General features: G+C 41.4%; 1 protein-coding gene and 1 long non-coding RNA gene across 3 annotated transcripts in view; both read right to left on the reverse strand.

Moving 5' to 3' along the window:
• REPS2 (RALBP1 associated Eps domain containing 2) overlaps positions 1–18,443 on the reverse strand; it is a 93,474-nt gene extending 75,031 nt beyond the window's left edge. For both annotated transcript variants that reach the window (XM_085051475.1, XM_085051464.1), the window contains exon 1: positions 18,144–18,443. In XM_085051475.1, coding sequence (XP_084907601.1) covers positions 18,144–18,359 — 216 coding nt within the window. In that variant the 5' untranslated portion in view covers positions 18,360–18,443. The remainder of the gene's footprint in view (positions 1–18,143) is intronic.
• The window catches only part of LOC146444257 (uncharacterized), a 271,742-nt gene that overhangs the window by 76,542 nt on the left and 169,538 nt on the right, over positions 1–25,662 (reverse strand). The gene's annotated exons all lie outside the window — the stretch shown is intronic.

Below are 25,662 nucleotides of genomic sequence, written 5' to 3' on the forward strand. Positions count from 1 at the left end.
ATGTCACATAAATAATACAAACAGCTTAGGAACATCAATTAAAAATATTTTTCAGAAAGATAACTCTGATTTCTTAAAATAGCCATGCCCTTTTAGAAACCTATTTGGTTACCTGTATGTTTCATCCTTCCAGAGTCAGAAATATAGAAAACCTTTTGTTCACAATGAACAAGTCATGCAAAAATGACTCAATTAAACTACAGTTTATAATCCAATTTATTTGTATTCTGTACCTTTCTTTTTAATGTCACAATATTTGGGCACCATACCCAGGCTCTTACTGTTTTAAATCCCTCAGAACTGCTTTCACAATAATAATTCCCACAACACTGAAAATCATTGGCACTATATTTTAATGTCAAAAGAAATTAATTCAAACTGAAAGAATACAAAACTTTTTGTGCTTTTAAACAAGAAATTTTAATGAGGTATATAATTGCACTTATTGCACATCAAGAGTACAAATTTAATTCAGATGGCATAAGAATACCAGATTTATTTTTTTCGTTCTTGCTAAAAAAGCTGGAAGTACTTCCACAGAGTATCAACTTTAAAAATCTTGACACTCCCCACAGGAAACTGATTTTCTACAAGAACTTTGGGAAGAGTTCAACTTCGATTCTTGCACAAGACATCTACAGTCCATTTGTGTCCCAACCTACAACAGAGTCCACAGATGAGAGCAGAGCATATGGAAACCAAACACTTTGAACAAATCCACATAGGATGAAACTCTGAGATCAGGAGGAGGAGGAGAATGGAAGGTAACAAAACAAACAATTCTAGAGTTTGACATTTTTCCTAAGTCTCCTTATTAAGCATTCTGTAATGAAATTGTTCTCCCAGTAATTGCTGATCTTCTGTAAGTCTTGACAGACATATGAGATGGCAATCATCCAACTTATTTTGCCCCCAAGAGCTTCATATATGGCTTGTTTTTAAAGGAATTAATAAGAAACATTTCCTACTCAACAAGGAGTTTACTGTGAATTCATTCCCTTACAGAAGGACTAGTTTTCAGGGGTTTGTGTGGGTTTTAATTTTAATTTTGGGGTTGCTTTTTCAGTTTGGTGCCAATATTTCCAGCTGAGGGCCCTTTGAACACTGGGTGCTGTTATGAGGCTTTTATTTTCTGGCCCAAAACGATGTTGGTTTCAGGGACAACAAGTGTTCGTGACCACACAAGGAAGCCACTAGCAGTGGTATGTTTTTAAAATGAGAATTTAAAGGAAAGAAAACAGACACAGGTGAACACACCATGTGACACAATCCACCCTTTCAACACATCTGTAGGAACTCCAACCCTACCTTGCTGGAAACTAACATGTATTTATGAACCTCAAAATCTTCATGAACTCTTTATGGATTAACCCACTGGGGCAAGGAGAGAGTTTTGGGGCAGGCAACAACACTGGACACAATTCACTGATGGACAGTAAAGATCCTGCAGTTGGTTGATGCATTTTGGCTGTCTTGAGGGCTGTGATCAGTGGTTTGATCAGCAGAAGGGGTGGCATACCCTGTCCATAGCAAAGACTTCTCCTGGCACTGCAGCTCCCCAGGGCCTTTGAAAACATACCAGTGTGCCTCAGGCACAAGGGAATCCCTGCTCAGAACCCAGATGAAAGACACAGTGAAATTCTCACTTCTCTGGAGAATCATTCCCATATGGGCTTTATTCTTACACTTGATGCAAACATTTGCACTGTTTTCTGTCTGACTAGCAAATGCTACCTCAAGATTCCTGATGGAAAACTTTCTCTACTTGCACTTTCATAAGACTTCCTGCAGAGATGTGCAAATGTAAATGTCAGTTTGCAGCACTAAACTAAAAGGAGGCATGGTAACAGTTGGCTTGAAAAAGGAGAGGAATAACCTGTTCTTTATATCCTCTGTATGCAGAATACAAACAACATCAGGCTTAAACACAACCTTCTTAAACCCAAAGATAAGGCAGCAGTAGAGACCATTACCTATAAAAGTTACAGAGTTAGCACCAAGGATTAACAAATTGCTCAATACACAGAAATGGGATTTTGCTATGGACAGGAAAGGGTATTTAGGGATGGTCCTTTCCATGCTGGTAGATTATTCAGCCTCCTTTAAAGATGTGGCTGATGTGATCACACCACAATACTCTCACCAATACTTTTCATAACTCGTTAGCTATGGTGTCCATTTGGTTTGAAAGAAGGACAGAGGTGTCAAAAAGAGCATTTCCCAGACCATGATTTTCACAGGTCTTATCAGTACTGCTGATGCAGCTCAACCCCTTCCCTATGCTGACACAGCCATCAGGTGTCACGAGTTGTTTCTGAACCAGTTAATGTTTCTGCTACCACTGGCCCATGAAAAGTGCTATGCTGTGCTCATGCTACCACTTGCCTTTTTCTTATGAAAAGGCAGTGTGGAAGGCCAGGAGGAAGAGATGGCAGCCCAGGGGCAACTCTTAGGACACAAGTCCTAGGTCCTGTGTCCACTGGTCCCTACCTCAGCAGCCATTTCAAGAAAAAAAACTACAGAAACATCACTGTTTTTCAAAGACACCTAACACTGACAAAAACCTCAGCCATGCTTTTCCTGACTGTCCTTTCTTTTATTCTCTGTCACACCTTGAAAAGTGAAAATGACAAAGTCCAGTCTTGCTGGGCAGCCTCTCTTATTAATGATCAAACCCGATTCACTGGTCTTCCTCCCTACCAGCTTCTTGCTCTAAAAGCAGCAGAGTCAGTAATGAAGCAAAGAGCAGAGAAAGATTCAGACCTAGGTGAGTAGGGCTGCAGGATGAAGGTGTACATTGCCCACTGCTTGCCTCCTGCTTCTCAGAGGAAGCTCAGCCCTGGCATTTTCAGAGCATGCATAAACATCTCTCTAGACTGGGGAAGCTGGTTCAACACAAGCATACATCCTCTGAGATTATTTTGCATTCCAAACAGTATTTCAAACAAATCATGTCACATGCATTTTACATAGCTAAGACCTAAAACACATTTATAAAGTCAAAAGTTACATGGTCAAGGGAAGTTAGGCTCATAATTAGATAATGTTACATAATTTTTTCCAAGATTTAGTATCAGCAAAAATGCTTCTGCCATGAAACAAATGGTGGGGTTTATTTTTAAATTCCACTGGACATAGTTGTGCAGGTTTTGTACAAGAAAGTATTTTCCTGTAATGTTTATACTTAAGCATTTCTATAAAATTTAAAAGTAAGACAAATTTTCCTTCCAAGCTGAGAAAAACCAGACAGCAGAAAAATAGTAAGAAATTAAGAAATTAGAATTAATAGAAGAAATTAAGGAAAATTGATTATACTAATTTTTACTCATAATAAAAAACACTGGATTTTTTTGAAGATAAACAAAAATCAGTAGATATTTTCAGCAGGTTCCACAATCCTCTTAATTAAGAATGAAATAGATATGAAGATAATTAGTGAGATAGATATATCACAAGAGAAATGTTTTGTATTAAGACATAATCTTGCTGCAAAGGAGACTTAAGCAAGCAGAAGAATCTCCTGCATGCCAGCACAACTAGGGCAGTTCCCTCACCACAGGCACTGAAACTTCCTGCAGGGAAACCACTGCTAAATGATCTAGACTTCTTAGACATAGCTGAAGAAATTAATGCCTCCTCACATGAACAAGTGAGAAATGAGCAAATGGCAATGATGTTGGGCATTTAATTGAGAAGCAGCCATCAACTGCAACATGCTGAGCTGGCCCACTCTGTGTGAGGGGCTCATCCCCCTGTTCACCTGAATCCCCAATATGAGACATCACTTGGGGTCACAGGGAACCTGGGCCTAAGTACAATTTAAAAAAAAAAAAAAAAAAAAAAAAAAAAAAAAAAAAAAAAAAAAGAGGGGGGAAAAGGAGCAGGCTCGTTCTCGCCAGCTCCCAGGCAGATGGTAGTCACAAAGGCTGGAAACACTAGGAGAAAGAACTGGTACAAAAGGAACAAGAATAGTGCTGGGGCACATTGTCTTCAGCTTCACAGGGAGCTAGAGGGAACTTAAGGACAGACAGCTCCCAAAGCCCTGCAGTGATCCAATGGGGTGCAGGTGCAGGTCATCCTGCAAAGCACTATGTGGGCAAGGGGTGCCTGCAAACAGAACTCCTAGCAAGCCCTTAGGGGACAACATTAAACCTCTCAGTGGCTGTGGCCTATTTATTAGCAGAATATATGAGAATCCACCTCCACCAATGTCCAAGCACTTGCATTTTTCTAAATGCCTGAAAACTAAGGAAACCAAGGAGGTGATAGGATTCGGCTCTAGTTTAAAGGAAATCTTCTCAAAGTAATACATTTTAGCAAGACATACAATTAAAAAAAAGCCCTAAGTAAAGCTGACAAAAAAAAACAAGAACACATCCCTTCCGTTTCTGATCCCACTATTTATTTATTTCCTGGCAGATGCAGAGAAATGCTGAACCAGCAGCTCTCTTGGCTGGTGGAAGTCGCCAGCTGGAAACTGAGGGAACAAAGAGCAGTGCAGGTGGAGCTGCGTGGGAAGAGACGGGGGGAGTGAAGAGGGGCACAGAAATAGCCACACAGAGCAGATATGGAGACACTTGCCTGTCCCTTTTGCTCCTCTCCACTTACTGCTACAGTGATTTTCAAAATGCTGCTTTACAGCCATCTTTTATCTCATGCCTATGCCACTTTTTAGAATCACAGAATCATTTTGATCGGAAAAGACCCTAATTGAGTCCAGCTGTTAACCCAGCACTGCTCCAGGGATGGTGACTTGACCTCTTCCCTGGGCAGCCTACATTGGTCAAGGAGTTATCTTTGAGCAGCAGAACCAATAAACCCCAACTTTATCCAGATCCTTGTGTTGAGGTGACATTCCTACAGGGATTCTTTTATGTTTAACATGGGCTGATTTCCTTTTGGGACCTTCCTCTCAGAAGCAAAATTAATACAGTTTTGTTTTACCAAATGACTTAGTTTTCCACATAATTCTTAGGAACTCTTCCAAAGCCTCTCAATTTTCTTGAAATTTTGTTGAAATAGTTAACAAATTCAGAAGTTGTTACTGGGCTGAATTAATAGCATCATTGCACAAGCCTCACCTCTTTCAAAACCCAGACCGAAGAAACCTCAGCCCATGACATAGGAAATTGACAAATTTTAGATTACAGTAAGAAAGGTGAAGTAGAGTAAGTAGTAATAAAGGAGACCATCTCTTTTTTGTGCTGAAAGCACACAGTTGTGTAGGAAATGGCAAAACCTTTCAGGAATACAGGTTTGTGGTTAGCCATATAGCGATAACAAAAAGACCATTAGTTGATAGGTCATTCCAAGCAGGAGATAAAATCTTGAATTGAATAAAGAACAGGGTGACATGTTAAGCCAACCCCTAACATGGAACCAGATGAGGGATGCCTTTCCTGCAGTATACATTACACACTCAGAACTCAAAGGTGTCTTCAGCCATTAGACCATTTAATGAGACTGATGGGTGTTCACACAAGGATATAAATAGCCTTCATATTCTCCTTGCAGCCTTGGTAATAAATGAGCTATGCTGCTGTAGAGGGGTAAACTGAATGTTCTATTGCCAATGAGTACTTCTAGCATTGTGCTTGCAGCAGCTCTGGATGGACCACAAGAACAGGGGAACTCAACAGAGAGTGAGACTATCATTATTAAAAGCATTGACAGAAAATTCTAACAGAACAAAAACATCAGCAGCAGAGCAAAAGAAAAGTTTTATATTACATAGTACTGAAAAACCATTTTAGGTTAAAAACTTTTCAAAGTGTTAAGTTTGGGAAGTGGTTCACTATGGCAATGTGTATTGGCTTATGATTCAAACACACCTTTCCTTGGAACTACACATCTACATTATGCTCTTTCATTACAAAACTACAGCCCTGGCCATCTTACAGCAATGGTGAACTGGTTTTGAAATGGCTTAATGTTCTTCTACAAAGGAAAATTTCTGTACAATGTTTCTTTCAAGACATGTCTTTGAAAGTCTCATCAGGAAGCAAAGCAAAATTTCAGTTATTTAAAGTTGGCCCAAATAATTTCAGTGTTCCAAAGTTTTTTCTCTGTAGAGTCACATATGACCCAAGCCACTGAATAAGAAAGTGCTGTGGAAACTGTAGAAATGCTGTTCTGGACCAATGCCAATTTGACCATAGGACAGTCCTGCAACTCTCCATTTAGGACCCTGTATATTACCAGAATTCTCCATATGGAAGGGAATCAGGAACACATAAAGCTAGACAGCACTACTCATCCACTGATTTGAATGTATTTCACATCTACAGCCCTTCACACATTGCTGCTTTTTCTTTTCATTAAAATGTGAAACACTCATGTTTTGAGACTTAGCCTGTCCAACATACTAGAAGGACTATAAAAGTATTCTGGTGCTCAGCTATTAATTAGATGGTTACTAATATTTGCACTTACATATTGCCAAATAATTTAAACTATAAAATTTAAACTATGTAGTAAGAGGAAAAAATAAAGGAAAAATATTCACAAACCTCTCTTTTAGTTTTGCCCTTTTGGATGTTTCCCTCACTCAAAGATGTTTACCTTAAGGTCTGTCCTTCAGCATCTGAACAGAAGACCTTCATTCCAGAGTAACCTCTTCTGTTGCAGGGCTTAAATTCAGTGGTTATACTGAAACAAAGTGCCTTTCTAGACTTAACTAAAGCTTTCCCTCTTGCACACTTCCCCTGCAATCAAATATATGCATAGTAAGTAATGCAGTCTAAAAACAGCTAATGAGTATTTCCTATGGAAAAATACTCCTTTGGAGAATACACTCCTCAAGGACAGTCCTGATTTAGACTAGATCAAATAAAAGATATAATTACTATAATACAGCTGTGGGTGGAGGAGGGGGCGCAGAGAGAGAGAAGGAAAATAAGGGACTGATAACTTGATGTAAATAACACTAGGAGTTATTTTCCTGCTGACATCAGCACTGCCCAGTGCTGCTCTTTCTTGTTCTGAAACATTTGCTCTGGCCAGTGAACCTGGGACCTGTCATGCTGTGAGGTAGCAGGTACTGTAACATCACCAACCCCAGGCTCCCCATCCTGGTTCCTTCCTCTCACAACACTCAAAATATGTTTTCAGACATGACTTCACAGCTGTATTATTTTAGAGGTAAACTGAATCTCCAGAATAATAATCTAGTGCTGTTTTAAAAAGAAGTCCATGGTTAAGTGAGGGTGGCAGCAGGATACAGTACAACTGCAAAAAAACCTCAAGCATACTATTTGTTACAGGAGTACATCTCCATCATATATCAGGCATAGAAAACAGAAAGCTGAGGCTCTTGGCTCTCTTCATTTCTAACCCTGGCAGCACCTCATAAGAAACTCAGCCTAAAAACTGGGTAAGATTTTGGCTCTGAAATTTGCTTTGTTTCGGGGAATTTTGGGGGTTGTTTATTTATCTTGGGTTTGGACCTTCTCTTGCTATCACCAGGCTTTCCATGAGATTACCCAAAGACTCTGCAGGAAGCTTCAGATCTCAGCCCAGTTTTAAACCTTATGTTATCCCTCTTTAAAGGTTACTGGGTTCTAGCCTGTTTCATCTTCCATCTGCAGCACACATTTATATTTATAACCTGCTCATCACCATGATACCTAAAGAATCTAATAAAAACCAGAAACACTGGTCCAGGGTCCAGCTTCCTGGACCCTGCCTTTTATTACTCAACAACAGAGAGCAGCTGTTAACAACATAATTGGGATTTATTTGTTTTTGCCTTCTGATCTCCTCCCAAACAAACACTGGCCACCTGGATGACTCCTTCAGGCTTCTCCAATCTCTTTCAAATCCACTGTTTCCAATGACGTTCACTGCTGTCCTGCTTCCTCTTACCTGCCAGCTCCCTCAACCTGAGGTAAGGTCTCCACTTCCCACTCTTATAAGGAAAAACTAGTTTCAGCCTATCTTTATGCTTCCTATCAGCACCATAAGGGATCTCCTAAAAGCACCAGAAGCAAAAAGAATGCCTGGGAGGTATGAACTTCACAGGTGCCAAATCCAGAACAGAACCTGGCCAGTAACCCAGACATCAGCCCACCATGACCTGCAGAAATGTACAATAGGCTTGTTTCTACTTCTCACATGTCTTAAAAAGGGTATTTTAGGTCCAAAGGAAAATTTGTTTCCATTAATACTGAAGTCAGAATTTACAGAAGAGGCAGCCTGAACATATGGGACATGTCCATGTACCTAAACAGGAGAATACTTCTAGCAGCTACAATTATTTAGGTCTTCCACAACTTTCAGCAATAATAGAGAAAAAGCTCATCCTTCAGAGATTTAAACATTTGTTTTTTGCCACACGAAAAACCTGACAAATCCTCCCCAGCTAGATGGCAGCCACCAGATCCAGTCATCTTGAACTAGACTAAATGAAAATACTGCAACATCTTGAATCTCTTCCCCTCCCAAAAAAACCCCCCAAAACAACAAAACAAACAAAAAAACCCCAAAAAACCACCACCTACAAAAAAGCAAAACAAAACAAAAAAAAACAATGAACCTTTCAAACTTCTACCAGAAAATGAAATGAGTTTTTTCTAGGTCACCTTAATTCATAGGTATCAAGGAAGCTGTTGTTTTGATGTTTCACACCATTGTTTTTCCTCAGCAGGTGACTTCTCTGAGGCACCACAGTCTCCCTTCTGAACAAGCTGCCTGGCCACCATCACTTCTATCTGTAATGGCAGAATTAGTGTAAGGAACAGAATGGAACTAGAGGTGATGTACATGAACATCCTCTTTACCAAAATTCACGTGTTTAAGATGTCACAGTGCTTCAAATCCAAGCAGTTCAAAACAAAGTGTTTTGATTTAATTCAACAAATTACAAGTTTTTTAAACATTTCCAAAGCAACTTCTCTTGCAAACATCATTAAATTTGCCCTAGAAGACTGGAAGAAATTCTGACATTTCCCATAAAAATGCAGCTCTGGGTTTTGTTCCTCTTTCAGACAAAATGAGACTTAACTAATACAGAAGAAAACAGAAATTCTATGACATTTGATGCATTTTTGCCACAAACAAATCTCTTACAGATTTATCTCCCACTCCATCAAAATAATTGTTTTTCTAAAATGAACTTTCTTACACAGTTACTATTACGTGATTTTTTAGACTGGCTACCCAAAAAAACCTTGATGCTTCCTGTACCCCTCCTGTTTTATCATATTTGGTATGTTTCCCAAGTTCATTTCCTTAGTGCTTACCACTACAGCAGGTCCTACTAAAGGCAATGCAGCAAACACACAAAACATTATCTTCTACAGTTGTGCAGTTATCTTAAACAATAACATTTACTAAACCCCTCCTTTAATTGAGGGTTACAGACTATTTTTGTAAGACTGAAGAGTGTAAAAAGTTTTCTTAACTGAAGGCTTACCCTTGTAGTTAATTCCATTGCACATGGTGTATGGAGAAGACACTTCCTGCCCTTCCTTGATCTTACATCCCATTTACCTCTAGGTGGAATCAACACATCTTTTGGAAAAGCAGGTTACATTTTTTTCTCTCCCACACCACTATACAAAACACTAAGATTATCACTATTTCACCCAACATGCTTGCACCTTATGTGCAGAAATGCATCATTTGGTCAGTGAGAATCTACTTGCTTGTGTCCAAACCAAGGGTTTGTCTTCAGCTAAAGAGCACAGGACTTCAAAGCAGCAACACTGGAGTCGAAGACAACCCTGTCTCTAGTGCCCATGCACAGTACCCCAGCATTTATGGCACATTTTCTATCACGATTTGTATTTGCATTTCTATCTGTACGCAGTAAAGGAGAAGCAGCCTATGGCTATTAAAACATACAGCTGTTCTCATAAAGACAACATTATTCAGAGGAAGGAAGGCAAAAAAGAAAATTTTAAATATATACAGAATCACACAATTGAGTTTTGGCCTTCCTCCCCTTTTATTCTGATTTTTGGCATTTGGAACCTCAAAGTACTTCACCTTTTACTGCTCCACTGCTGTTACTGTTAGCAACAAAATAATTCTGACTCTATTTGTTAGCCCACAGCAGTAACCCTGCTTTGCAAATGATTAGACACATTGTTTTGTTCCGAATACCATCATCTTGGCTTCCATAGGACATCACTGTGTAAATTATGCCAGAAGTAAATAATGCATGAAATGTGAAATGTTGCCTATGCCAAAGCTGATCTAATGTTTCTTGGTGTGGAAAGAGACTTTAAGAAAAAGAAAGGATTAAAAAAAAAAGGTAAATTAATTTGAAAGGCTCACACCAAAAAAACACTTGAAATTTATAATCATAATAATAATAAAGTAATGCTACAGACATTTGCTATTGAAAGTAGAGTTCAGCTTCATGAGTCATACCGGAGTGAGCAAGCAGACACTATGGACCATGTTCAGACAGCTTGAATTCAAGCTCAGCCAAGTGTTTCCCATTAGCTGACTCCAAATTTTCAGTGCCACCAAGCCAGTGGGAATTATGAGCCCAAATCCAGCATTTTAGTATGGCCCTGCCCAAAGGAGCATCTCCCCACCACTTCCTGACTGGGAAGGGACCAACCCAGTGCTGCACATTCAGACTGCACAACAAGCAGGTGCAGGGGCAAGATACTAAAACCAACATTTACAGCTTTTTTTTTGGATGGGGGAAGGACTGCAGGACAGAAAAAAAAATCCCACAGACATAAAAAAACAAAGAAGCAGAAGAAAGCACTGAAGATTTGCTCTCATAGTCAAGCTATCAGAAGTTTCTCATTATCACCTCCCCATTTTTACAGGCTCCACAGTGCTGTACGTGGGGCACTCTGCAGCTCTGCTCAGCAATGTGAGCTCACTGCAAATGCCTGGATGGCCCAAACAGGTATCAGGGATGATTTACCAGGCAGCCACTGCGTAACCCCAGGTTTTCAGCAGCCTATTCCCCCCCAGAGTGCCCAGGAGGGGCATGTTCCTCTTTCAGACAAGGAAAGAGAAGCATCTTCAACACCCCTCTCCAAACATATCACCCAGTCTGAAACAACTGGCAGCACCAAGTGTCTGAACTTCAGTGTTGGCAGGGCAGATTTTTGGGGAAAATAAATTATTTAAAACATTATTTAAGTCCAAAGAGATAAGACCTTAATTTCTTAATTATCTAGGTAAAGACCTATCTCATTAGTTGGTCATCATTAAAACAAGATTCTTACTTTTTAAAATAAATATGGTAACATTTTTGTTCTTACCACAAAGTAATAATTTAAAACATACTTGAGCAACCACATCACCTAATATACATCCTAATTCTTATTTAATAAGAAATTTGCTCCATTATAATCTTTAATAAGAGACACACCTACTTGTGTGGGTACATATGATATATGCAAAGTTAAATTTAGATGAAAACTGGGATTCATTTAAATATACACAGTCCTCATCTGCTAAAAAACCAAAAGCTACACATTTCTTATATATACAAAAAGATTTGGAACTTTATAAACACACGTTTTTTCTCTTAAACACTTTGATAAATGAAGTAAATATAATTTGCAGTTAATGATTTAGCTGATTATTTTCTGCTCACTATGTCCTACCAGACCACAGAACTAATGGATCTCATCCCACCACATCCTTCCATTTCATCACCATATCCAAATGGCAGGAATAAAAATAAAAATAAAATCTAAAAAATAATGATGAACAAAAAAAAAGTTATTCCCAACAGATTTCTCAGTTTTATGCAGTCACCCAATAATGCTGCTGAACACAATGGATAAAGAAAATATTCCCTCTGTTCAGGAAGAGGGGATTACTATTTGCCCACAGTTGATTTTCTACTCCAGCAACCTTTTCTAGTTAACTATTCACTAACTCAGCTGTTAAACTGTTTGACCGTCTCAAAAGTTGAACTAGCACATATGGCTCATTAATGTTTTATTTTACCATACTATTGGTATGTTTAGATGTTAATATATCAAAGAATCTTGCTTTACAAATATTATAGCAGATGTATTTCTCAAATTGTAGTATTTTAAATTTAAATAGGTCATTTATGCTGGTTCCTTGTCAGAGAAATGCTTGTTCCATCTTTCATGAATCCATCTTAGCTAAATTTTCAGCTCAGCTAAATTCATGTTTTCAGACTTTTACCATCCCTCTTTCACAGGGGGTGTTTGAGCCAGATTCAGCCACTAAAGTGAATTGTGTTAAACACCTCCTTTGCAAAACAGACTGTGGCAACATCATCAATCTGTGTGTGAACATCACAATACTGACAGCAGATTGCTGTAGATACACACATGCCTAAGAAGTTATACTCAACTGTTTGGTGAACCCCACTGCACTTACACAAGTACCAGGAGAAAACCACTTACTGAAAACATAAAAATAAAACCCCCCATTCTTCATTGTCCCTGCTTCAGACTGCAGCAACCTCTCATGAAGAAAGTTAACTCCTTTTCAGCCCAATGGATCTTTTCCCCCCATCCCTTTTGTAGGATTATTTTAAATCACTGGCACAGCAAAGCATTATTTTCTTGGGAAATCAAATAATTAATTGACACTTGGCTGTTTTGAGGGTTAATTACTAAAGGCTGAAGGCCCTGACCAGGCTAATTCTGACCATCCCTCTGGATGTCTGTGACAAGCAGGTCTAAGAGTCTCTGTTTTACAGTGTGACTGGAAACACACTTGGAAGTAATAGTTCTACAAATCATCTACTGTGTATCTCAACACTGAGGAACTCAAAACAACTAATCTCATAAGCAGTGACTATGAAGTGATAGTTTACATCATAAAAATAGTTTAAAGATGTATTAAGACCTCAGGGGTTTTTTGTTGGTTTTTTTTCACAGAACACATCACCAAGATTGCTCCAGGTTTTACTCTTTACCTTGTTACAATTTAGAAAAATTGTTAATAACAATATGACGGTGGCTTTTACATCTGGGTTTTTCCACTTTTTGACTTACATAAACACAAGTTTGCTTATGACTCTAGAAAGGCAACAACAGTTTTGGAGACTGTGGTCAGCAGTACTGATACTGAAATGTCAGTTTTCCTTTCCTCCTCTTGCTGCACCACTTACATGAAGTTGTACCAAGCTGTTTGTTTCTTCCTGACTCAAAAAGACGTCAGTAGGATGCAACTTCTCTCTAACACCACTTTTTGATGGACCTACTGTTCAGTCAGCAAAATCACACTGCCAGCACAAGCATAATGCCACATTCTGTCAACAGCTGCAAGAGTGAACTTTATTTTTGTAAAGTAACATTGAGTCCAGACTTTCCTCACTCAAAAGCTTGCATTGTAACTTTTCTGCCTGCTCGAGGCAGACAGTTAGTTCCACCCCAGCTATCATGCAGGTAATAATTTCTCCTTATGGAATTAAGAAAAATAAATTACAGAAAGTCAATCCTTACTGGCATTTTTCCAAAGAAATATCAACTTAAACATTTTTTTTTCAGTCTATTCACACTTCTGCTTTTTGAACATATAACACAGTTAAACTGTAGAGTTGTAACTATAGAGACAAGGCACAATAAACACAAGTTAACTCACGAAGTCTGCGGAAGAAAAGCACGACCGTTTGTCTGTGTTCCCTATTCACACAGTGCTGGAAGGAGAGTCCCAGCTAAAAAATGCAGTGCCTGTACAGCTCCAGCATCACACAATTAGTACTTGTCATCCTTGGAGCTCAAAATAACACAGTGTGTTCGTTTGCAGAGGAAAGAATGCGTTTTCTTAAGAAAATTGGATCTCTGTGCTGATAGTGCCAAGTCCACAAATAAGATTAAGGTTTATAAAAGTGAGAATTAAAGATACTGTCAGACAACCAAGTGAGAATTAATCAAATAAGTCAGAAACTAATGAAAAGAAATCAGTATTTCAGTGTAGATCTTGTGTCAAATTCTGCTCCTCAATTTCTTAAGATAAAATATTCAGAGACAACAGTAATGTAAACAAACAGCAAAACCAGCACAAGGTACCTCTCCTTTGCTGATCAGAGGGGCAGTGACTCCTGTAAAGAGTTATTTTATCTGAAATCCCTGCAGACATCAGCCCATGGGTAGCTGGCACCCACAACAAACACACTTGGGGTCCCAGAATCCAGCAACAGAGGCTGTGTGTACTCGCTGGTGGCCAGCTTTGAAACAGGGTCACAAATCAACTGCCCCAAATGAGACAAGGCAAACCAGCCACTGTCAGCACCTGGCACAGCCAGCAGTGTGGAGTATTGACATCCCAATGCACTCAGGGAGTGAAATCCAGCAGATCTTCCAAGCAATAGCCCTTGAGAGTTTGCCCCCAGAGAGTTAGCCCACATGGGCACACAAATCTGTTTTTCTGACCCACTGATGGCCAACAGTGGTGCTGCCTGCCTTCCTCCCTTCCTCTGAGACCTCTGCCTGCTGTTTCCCCTTGTTAGAAGCCTTACTGATATTGATCTATGCAACAAAGCCTGCTGTGGGATCACCTTCACTTCAGCAATATTTTTGTGGCCCCAGTGAGTCCAAAACATTTACTTTTTTCAAAATTTATTTTTTATTTCCCCAAATTCAGTCCTTTTCCCCTTTGTTAGGAGCCTAAAGCATAGGAAACACCATTTTCAACCTCATCAACATGGATGTATATATATAAATCCAGCTGATGCTGTTGAATTTCTTCTAATTCTGACAGTCTACATAAGTGCATGGTGCATGACTAGTCTGCTCCTTCTCCTTCAACATAAATACTGTGAAAAATAATAATAAAAACAACCCCAGCACAGATCTTTCAGGGAAATAATTACAGACATTTTGCAGAGTTGCTTTAAAAGCCCCTGGTAAAAGATCTGCCACAGGCTTTGTGCAAGTCTAAATACAATCTTAATGGTTCTGTCTTTAACCACACAATATGTCTAGCCAGTGACTTTCAGTACACGGGGGAGGTATGATTATACAGTCCACAAAACCCATGCTGTTCTGTCCCTGTCATGCCCTTCTCTGTCCTGTGAAGAGTCTGACATTTTTAATTTTAGTGCTAACTTCAACCTTTTTTCCAGAACTGAAATAACTCTTGCTGAGTTCATTGTTCGATCCTGTCTGTAAGGAAAGCGAAATCGGTACAACCTCTGCTGTACCCTACTGCCCAGCAGAATTGCTGGCTCTAATGAGCCTGGGTGTAATGAATCTGTGCTCAATCACTTCATTCTTAGCAAGACCCAGGACTCTCGGGTGCACGCCATCTGCTCTGACTGACCCGGCTGCTCTTGGATTTTTTCCATTTATTCCACCATTTCCTCTTCTGGCACATGCTCTCGCATTCCCTACCTGCTCTCTGTTACCTAGCCTCTTTATATATCCATGTAACTTCTTGGATTAAGCCAACTCGCCTTTAAATCAAACCAAACCCTGGCCTGTTTGCTGTCTGAGGCACACATCACTGCTTTTCCCACAGGAACTGACATACTCAACAGCACTTCACCATCTAGGATGCATCCAGTGACTTTTGTCTAGACAGCAAACGCTGCCATTACAGGTAAGGGAATGGGAGGAGATTTCCTGTGATGCTTGTGAGCATCCTCCTGATGAATAATAAATCTCAATCAAAGAATGTATAAGGAAAAGCTCCTTTTTTCTCAAAGATTTATCCCACTGATCACACAAGTACAGCTGAAGACAACAGCACAGGTTTGAGACTGCCACAGCACTAAATGTCAGTTCTGGAAGCATCCTGATTTGTAAAACCACTCCTAAATGAATGCCTTGAGAATAAAAAGCTGTCAATTGCACATTGCTTACAAAACCATCCATAACTGTCTCTTGATATAGCCCATGCAAGGGCCAGAGAATGGTGTTAAGTAGCTTCTGGACTGTGCAGGCTCTGCTTAGGAGAAATCCAAAATTAGTTTCCAAACCAAATCTCCCCATTTCTGACATGCATAAACTCAGCATGACCATTTCTCAGTTGGTCAGTGGGGACGCTGCCTGTATACAAAGCACTAATAGTGACAGATGGGGATTTTAAAATGCATATTAAAAAGACCCAAAAAACATTCATAGGCTACAATTATTTCAAAGAAAGCATGTTATCCTAACCCAAATGAGCTGTCTTGGCCTAAAATAGTTGTTCCCTGAACTACCAGAAAATGTATACTACGAACCTCTGTGCTTTGCTCCCATAACTGTTAGAATGGTAGGATTTTTTAAAGTGAAAATATTAAATTGCATTTTTGGAATATAATAAGACAAAACATCAGAAAAATATCTTAAACAACACTGTCAGATTTTCCCTATCAAAACATCCCCATTTACAATTTACTTTTTTTTTCACTCACTACATTAATTCATTTTTTCCTGAAGTCCCAGTAAATGTAAGAATACCTGACAGTGTTGGGTTCTGTGGACAGCACACCAGCGGTAGAGCAGAATGCCACTGTGATTAGTGCCCTATACACAAGAGGGGGAGGGAAGGAAGGAGGAAGAGAAACAGACCCAGATCCCACAGGCCTTATTATCTGAATATTTCTGAAGCCAATTACAGGCTTGTTTGCCAGTAATGTTCTCTTTACACCATAAATATACCTGGAAATAATCTAAAATATTTTAAAAAAACCCCAAAACATTAAAACCAACCAACGAACAAATTCAAAAACAACCCCGCCCCCCAAAACAAAACCAAAAATCAATACCTCACCATTTCCAGGCTTAAATCACACATTACTACCAAAACGACCCTGAAATCAAACTATGATAATAACATGATCACAAATTTCATTTAAATGATAGAGTAAGAAACTACATAGCAAAAATAAGAGATTTTTTTCCATGCTTATTTGAAAAAAAAAAAATTAAGTGACTATTTGGATAAGCCTTCTTGTATGAAATTAAATGTCCTGTTCTTCCTCCTTGCAAAAAGAGGAAAGAGGAAAAACACCACTTTTGGTGCTGTATCTATGTGAAATCTCTACTTTCACCACTCGATTTACCTGCAAGACCAAGGTCACAGTGTGGCTCAATGTAAGGCAGCAATACAGTGCTTGGTAAGATTTTTGTTTTACTAATTTGGTGAAGAGCACAAGTGAGAACAAAAATATCCTTGAAACACCACCATTTTCATTCAGAATCTCCTGTGCAATATAAATTTATATAACCCATTAAGAGATGATCTGCCAGCTATCAGGACAGCAGGAGAGCTCAGATCCCTCAGGTAGTGCTCATGTACAGGAACTCCATTTCAACATAACTTCCTTCTGCTTGATAAGTAAAAGCTATTGAAGAACAAAATTCCTGAAAACAAAAGTTAAATAAATAAACAAACAATCAGAAATATCCTATCTCTGTTCAGGAAGTATTAGGCAACTACAGTGCGTTAGTTCATTTACTAATCCGCAGGTAGAGAAGACCACAAGTCCTGTTCTTCCCCGTTCCTGGAAACTGGCTGGCACAAGGCTTTTCCTCAAAAAGCAGGAGGGCTCCGCCTCACAGCCCTGCTGGTGACCACTTCTGGGGCTCTGCTGCTCTGACAGGTGACACCCTCGCACTTCGCACCTTGCCGTACTCGCACTCAAGAACTGACACACAACACCGCAACATCGTTTTACCTACAGATCTTTTTTTTCCCACTGAAACAACATTTAGGAAAAAAACCCTCAGTGGTAAACCAGGAATTTACCACATGGCACGTCCGTTCATACAACTGCCTTTATGACTTTCGGGGCCCTTTTGAGAAAGGCGACGGCGGTAGCGACCTGAGAGGCAGAGCGCGCCCAGAGCCGCGGTGCGCGGTGCTCGGGGTGCGCAGCCCGGCACAGGGCAGCACAGAGGAGCACAGGAGGCCCCGCACGCACCGGCACCGCAGGGCAGAACCCCGGGGAGCTGCACTCGGGCACTGCCAGCGCCTGTCTGGAAGAGGCAAGCGGGCACAGAGCAGCCCCAGCACCGCCGCTGCCGGGCGGGACCGGCCCCGCTCCGCTCTGCCCCGCCGCGCACAGCGCTGTGCTCGTCCCGGCCCCGCGGGCAGCGCAGGGCACCGGCCAGCCCGCAGCCCCCAACTTCCCCAACCCGGGAGCGCCAGCGCCTCTCCCGAAGAGCTGCGGGAGCAGGTCCCGTCCCGTCCCGCACCCCCGAACCGCCCGCAGCTCCGGGGGAGCAGGAGCCGGACAGCCCCGGACCCACCTGGTGCAGCGTGTCCGGGGGCAGCTGGGAGGCCCGGAACAGCTCGCCCACGCTGCTGCCCCCGGCGGCCGCCTCGGGGGGCGGGCAGCACCGCGAGAAGAGCTCGGAGTAGCGCTGCTGCTCGGTCTCGCTCAGGGGCAGCAGCAGACCCCCGGTGCCGGCGGCAGCAGCGGCGGCGGCAGCGGCTCCGGACACCCCCGCCGGTCCCTGTTCCATGGCGGGCGGCGCAGGCAGAGCCGCTCGGCGGGGCAGAGGGTGCCGCGCCGCCGGGGAGCGGGGGGACGGCCGGGGGGACGGGAGGTGTGGCGGGGGGACGGCCGGGGGGACGGGAGGTGTGGCGGGGCCGGGGGCGGTGCCGCGCTGCGGCGGGGAAGGTGCAGTCCCCGCCCGGTGAGCGCCGCGCCGGCTCCGCAGTGCCCCGGCCGCTGCCGCCGGCCCCGCCTCTGCCCTCCCCGCCTCTGCCCTCCCTCCCGCGGCCCCTCCGGCTGCCAGCGCCCGCCTGCGCTCCCGGGCTTGTCGCTCCTGCCCCGCTGCGGGACGGCGCCCAGCAGCACGCGGGCTTGTCCCCAGGTCGTAGAATCACAGAGTGGCTTGGGTTGGAAGAGACCTTACAGAACATCTCGTTCTAACCCCTCTGCCATGGGCATGGACCTCCCGCTACAGCAGGTTGCTCAGTGCCCCATCCTACCTGGCCTTGGACACTGCCAGGGACGGGGCATCCCTCACCCGTAGCGTTTTCAAAGTACCACCTGCTGCTGAACGTGCCACGTGGGCACCACAGAGAAGAAATCCTATAATTCGATACCCTGCACTGAGACCTAATCGATTAGCCGCGATGGTGTGAGAGAGAAGTATCTCACCATCTTCCCTATAGCTTTTGCTTTAACGTGAAAGGCAAAGAGCCCCTTCTTCATGGAGATGAGATTCCTCTTTGTTACTCCTTATCAGCAGTGACACTGTAAATGTTCTCTTTACAGGTCGAGAAACACCTTAAAAGTCAGGCAGGTCATGACAGAGGTGGTAGGGCTGGGTACATCTCAGCTAGGAGGTTGGTTGTGTGTCTCATCCTGGTTTTGTGCAGTCTTTCTTCCCAGCAGTTCTTTGGGGAATTTCAAGGAATAAACTAATCAGCCTGAAGGTGATTCTTGCAAATATCTGTGACTCACAGAAGAGTCAACAAGTTCTCTTCACAGTAGCTTTAGTGCAGAGACATAGCCTGGCCCAGGAGAAATCAGACTACCTGCTGTTTGCTTTCAGTCCTGTACCATTAGCAATGTTGGCCTAGCATTGTTACCTGTGTTCCTGAATGCAAAACATCTGGGAAGTCAACGTGGTTTAATTTTTATATGCTTCTTTACTATTAGTTCTGAAAAAAAAATACAATGTAATAATTATACAAATGTAATAATTTTACATAATACTTTTACTAGAATATAGTCTCATTTATGGTCTGTAAAGCCAAAACAACAAAAAAAAAATTAATAGTTCATCACCTCTGTCCCTGTTAATCAAACACTGTTATCTCTTTTTAAAATCTTGTTTTAAGCTACTTTATCATCTTCACACCATGCATCTGTGCCTCCTTCTCACTTGCACAAAACATGCAAACTCTTAATTCCTCTAATCCAAAATTAAGATCTCTTCCTGCCTTAATGTGTGGAATGCTGAATGGGTTGTTAGATGCAGGTATTAGCCGGTGAATAACTGATACTTGCATTTAAGGATGGAGTGTCATGGAGAAATCTTTTCTCTTTTAGGGCAGAAGATCATCATTATATATTCTCATTTAAAACATACTGTTTTGAAGGAAGGCAAGACTATTTCAGCAACTGAATCTTGTAGCCCAGCTTAAAGTGGCAAATATCCATAGCAGCTCAAAAAAAATTAAGTCCTCTTGAGAAGGCTCTGCAGAGCAGAGACTAAATGACCCCTTGATTGCAAGGTTCATCACCTGGAGAGTCCTAAGATGTCACTGGCCTTTTTCTCTATCTTCACCAGGTATAAGGTACTGCCCTGAGGAAATGGTGCCAGCCATGGGGAGAGGATGTAGGGCCATGCCTAACTATTGCCATATTTAACCATATGACTCTCCTGATAAAGTATCTTCAAACTAGCTTATGGAAGGACAGCTGGCTTCCAGCTGAACTTGAACAGGAGAGATGTTTTCAAGCAAAAGAAAAGACTGAATAATTTGTGCTAATTGTGCATTTTCCTGTGCCTGAAGATGCTCATTGATAACTGACCAGCTCAATACTTGTGATGCTAATGTCTCATCACAAAAAATATTCCCTTTGCCCACACTCCAGCAGACACCATTTGATCTTTGTTGGTATATCAGTTAATTCTTCAAAGCTTTTCTAAGGTGGACCCTGGCAGGAAGATTCTGGAAACACACACTGTCTAGAATACAATAGTCTGTCTCACCAGCCACACCTCTGACTGCCAACACACACAGCTGCTATTTTTTTTCTTCTTTGGACAATTTTCTCTTCTTCCTTGACCTTTAAAACTTGCATTCCTCTCTCCATACAGCCCACTCTCATCAGAAATGACACAGTGGCTGTGTTCACAACCCGTCTACTCCAGTGTTGTAATCTCCAACATGTTGTCTCCAAGACATGAAAGCAGTGAAGCACCACGAGCTGAGGGAGGAGGCAGGGAAATCCATACTTCCTATGCAAAATAGGTGTAGCAGGTGTGGGCTGACCACCCCTTTTCACCTTTGGGGAGTACAGGGGGTGCTCAGGTGTCTGCATGTTCCCTGCAGGTGTTCTGCACCCAGCACTGCCAACCACACCGACTTACTCTGCTGCACCCACTGCTTACAGGGAGCTTTAATCCAGCCCATGTGCCAGAGCCACTTTCTGTTCAGTCCAGTGCCCCTTGTGCAATGACATTTATGGCCTCTGTGCACTTTAAAGTTCTTGTGAGGGTACATTAGCTCAGACTAAGAGGCACTTCATAATAACAAAAGCCGTACAAATATCATAGGAAGAGAGATTCAACCTTCCTGTTTATATGGAAGTTGTGATGTCATTGCAGGTTACAAAGCTTCCCTACAACTAAGAAATGCTACATATCAGTCAATCCGAACAACTCAAGTATTTATTTTTTGCTGGAAAAAATTAAGTCAGTAATGTAAACTGAATTGAAATCTGACTTATCAAACTATGGCTTAGATCTGTGTGTGGTCCTCCTTCCCTCCCCACCCAACTAGTAATGCAATTACTTACTCTCAAGTCAGCCAGCAGCAATCCTGCAAACAATTGTGTGAGCACGTGTGGGAGGGAGACCAAGGTCGTAGTAAAAAAAAAAAAAAGCCAGCAAAATAAATACTACTTCCAAAGATGTGCTAATGGAAATAATAGTAATATGTATGATAGGTATATTTTTATTCAGGATATAAATTGGTATAAATTGTCAGGTATAGTATGACATAATACATAACCTCCAGCAAAAAAATCCTCCCAACTATTTTAATATTTAGGAGATCCTGGGAATTTTTATTTGAGCAGTACAACCAAACACTAGTCACTCAAATTCATGATTTATTTCACTAGTCTTAGGGTTGAGATAATGTTAGACTTGTCCAGGCCCAAAAGGCTGGAGATCTGGCTGGCAGCTGCTTTCCATTGACAGTGGAAACATCCACATATCGCCAAGTAAAGCCTCGGAAACATGCAAATTGTTGGCTGGAAAACTGTGATTTTGCTTTTCCCAAACTAGCTCAAGTGAATCTCACCCATTGTTTCTCATAACAATTCTTTTTATTTACTTTCTTTGCAAAATCAAAGAAGACTTTGATGACAAGCAATTGGTGGGGCATGTTTCCTGACCGTGGTATCAGACATGCTTGGAATATAATTGACAAGCTTGCTGTTTAGTGTATAGATTCAGCATGCAAATACTCTTCTCATTGTTGCTTGCATGAAGATATCCTATTTCTAAGAAAAAAAGGAGAAATGCCTAATGAACTGTAAAATTTGATTCCCTGTTCTCCAGCTTGTTAACACCTTTAATGCATGAAAAACATGAGAAATAGCTGTTTTCTACTCTGACCAGTTCATTGTTTTAAAAAATTAGATGGTATCATAAACTGCACATTGTGGAAGATGCAATTCCTGGCAGTTTTGGGTTTTTTTTCTGTAAGCAATTGAGTGCATAATTGAGAATTAGGGTTTGTGTCATAAAACAGTTGACAAGTATCCATATATTAATTAGTTGGGAGGAGAGGGGAGGCTAGGGGAGGCAAGGGGAGAAGGAGGGAAGGAGGGAAAGAGGACCACACACAGAACTTAGCCATACTTTCATAAGTCAAATTTCAATTCAGTTTACATAACTGACATTATTTTTTCTAGCAAACAATAAATACTTGAATTGTTTTGATTTACTGGTATGTAAAGTTTCTTGGTTCCAGAAAGTTTTGTAACTTAAAATGATATCACAACTAGTTGTGTTTTGAGAGTCTTTTTATAAAGTCCTTTTATGAAGATTTATGTATGTAGAGTGAGCTTTAATAGCAGAAGGCAAAGCCCATGCACACATCTTTGTAAGAGCAAAGGCAAAAAAAGTACACTGCTTTTTAGGTAATTTTCTAGGAAAGTACGGCCTCATTTCCATTGATTTCCATCACAATGCCTCCACTTATTTCTTTTAAAATAGTTGTTTCATGTGAAATTGAAAAACAATTTAGGTGTGTGTTTGTTTTTCTTTTAGTTTTGAAATGTTATCCACTTACTTTTGTATTCCACAGATGCAAAAGGTCACTCAACAAACCAAGCACTAGAACATGTTGTTCCTCTATCATTTGTTCTCTAACTTAGGAAATTCACAAAGCCTTCAGCAACTATTCAAACACCAGGTTTCAACCAGAACACACCAAACCTTACCATATTGCAGGGTTCCTAAAGGTCATATCATCAGACATTTGAAAGCCTGAACCAAGAAATGCTGCCCAGGAAAATCTATACGATCCTGGAAGTCCCACACAGAAAAAATACAAAATAAAAAATAAATAAATAAATAAAATAAAAGAGGGCTTCTGAATGTCTTCTCCCACAGATACAAGTTAAAATGCAGAATTTGCAATATATCATGAAAGTCAACTCTATTCTCATGGACAAGGAGAGAAACACATGTTAGGCAGAAGTGACTATTATAAGAGCACAGACAATAATTAAAGAAAATTTCTTAGTGCTTTGTGAGGCAGCTGATATACTATAGTTTGTTTCTTTTAACTATCTATTACTGGTAACCACACTCTTAAGTGAAAAATAATCACAGAAAGGCACAAAGACATTAATCACTACAAGGAAGCCATTAATACAAAGCAAAATGCTTATTTTCCATTTGAAGAAATAACAAGTAAAAAAATCACTGTACTTTTACTCACATGTATGTCCTGCTGTTAATTTGCCTTCAGACTTGGAAACAACTTCTAGTAAGTGTTCAGTTATATGATAACCTATTGTCCATAAAGGGCTTTCAGTGCTGCTACTGCAGTCTCAGGTTTCCTATGTAATTTTGACCTAAGCAAGTTCCCTTTTGGGCAGATAGTATGCCCTTATGCCATTTTCCTGGTTACATTTGAACATTGCAAGTGGTCCACCTTGTCCTCTAGTTAATTCATTAACTCAGTATAAACCACAAACAAATCAGCTGCAATTTGCTCTGGCTTCTGCTATTAGTACAGACAGTGGAGATAAACCAGCAATAAATTCTATTTATGACTCATTTTCCCAGACTAAAACCAGCCACAACAACGCCATTGCAGCTGCAGAAAGTATCGTGGCAGTCCCATCCAGCAGGAGCGTGCACTGTGCTGTAAAGCTTGTAACCTGCACATGACAAAGCTTTTCATTCAGCATCAGCCTGAGGAGGGCTGTGCTGTCACTGCGTGGCTCTTTATGCAAAAGGCACTGTAACAGCAGCCAGTCCTGCAATGTGATAGCAACCTCCAACTCTCAAATCCCACATGCAAAGACGGAGGAAAACAGAGCCGGTTCATATTCCCCAGCAGCCAGAGCTGCATCTCCCTCACCCACAACACCGTGCCCGACCTCGCTACCTCCTCAGAGCCTCTCACGGGGTGGGGTTTGTGGGAGCTGGGCAGCTATGCCTGGTGCAGGGCGCTGGGGCAGGGCTCAGGAGCTCGGATGGGCTGGTGGAACAGCTCCGAGATGCGCCAGCCACAGCCTGGCTGCACAGCCATTCTCACACCTCATGTGGGAACCTCCTTCCCTTCTCCCATCCCTCTAAGTTCACAACAGATACCTGGGATATTGTTTTCAAGGTTAAGAAACCTGAGAGTGGTGTTAGTTTGGATCAGGCTTTTTTTCTCAGCAGTGCAGAAGGTCTGCTCGTTTTCTAATAAAGCACTCCAATAGCAGGGTCAGCCTCGGACAATCAGCGCCCCTGAGGCCACAAACAGGAGATACACAGGAAAAATAACAGACCACAGCTGGCCTCTCAGTGTCACTGCCAGCCCAAACATCACCAGCCTGTTCATGGTCAGCAGCCAGCATGCAGGGGAGGGTACCACAGAGGTAATTCACTGCCTCTTTCCCATGTAGAAGACAGAGCTGCAGAGCTGAACACAAGAGGTCCCACATGGATTACACATCTTGACCTGGGCCACAGTGAAGACAGAACACAAATGGTTTATGGCATGGTCCCAGGAACAGCTTTCCCCTGGGAGCCTGTTGCAGCATAAAGCAAGATGCTCTCCCCAAATGCCTCTTCAAGCTATGCTTCCTGCTTGCAGACTCCAGAAGGGAATAGGGCTGGCTGACCCACTCCTCACATAGTACTGCCAACTTGCTTCCTCACTCTGGCCCAGCTTCACAGAACGTGTTCTTCATTTACAGCAATGTGAGAAAAAAAATGGCTTCTGTTCTTTGAAACTCAATATGTTTAAAGTCCTTCAAAGATTTGATATTGAGGTACCTAAAGCCAGAATTTAAAATGGGAATAGAATCAGGGCTGAAATAAAGGCTAGTCTGCACATATATACTTTTTGTGTAACTGAGACAATATCATCACAATTACTGTAAAAAAAGTAGTATTTTTAGTTACATGTGTACTTATTGCCAGTATTTGACTGGCAAAGACTAAATATTGTTAGATACTATTTGCTTTGTCATTTATATACATCTGCCAGTTTTTCAGCATAAAAATTCCAGGCAGTTGTCAGCTGACATATTATTATTCAGTACAGAGATGAGATATTAAATCTCATCATGGTGAAGAAAGGTGTGTGCAAGAAAGATAAATTAGTCTTGTGACTGAGGAGTGTACCTTAGTGAGACTCAGAAAAGTGTGGTACTGCTCCTACCTCTGCTACATTTTCTGTGCAACCCTGCAGACATGATTTAGTAGTGGTACAAAGAAAACATTTTCCAGTCATAGTGCAGTCTTGTGAGATACAGACAATCTCCTGTGAAATACAGGCAATCTCTTGTGAGATTGTTGGCCATTGAGATGTTCTGAAAGGGTGAAGGGGAGCAAATAAAAAAATTTA

This window comes from Lichenostomus cassidix, chromosome 1 (assembly GCF_008360975.1).
Source record: "Lichenostomus cassidix isolate B80296 chromosome 1, HeHo_3.0, whole genome shotgun sequence".
Taxonomy (NCBI): Eukaryota; Metazoa; Chordata; class Aves; order Passeriformes; family Meliphagidae; genus Lichenostomus; species Lichenostomus cassidix.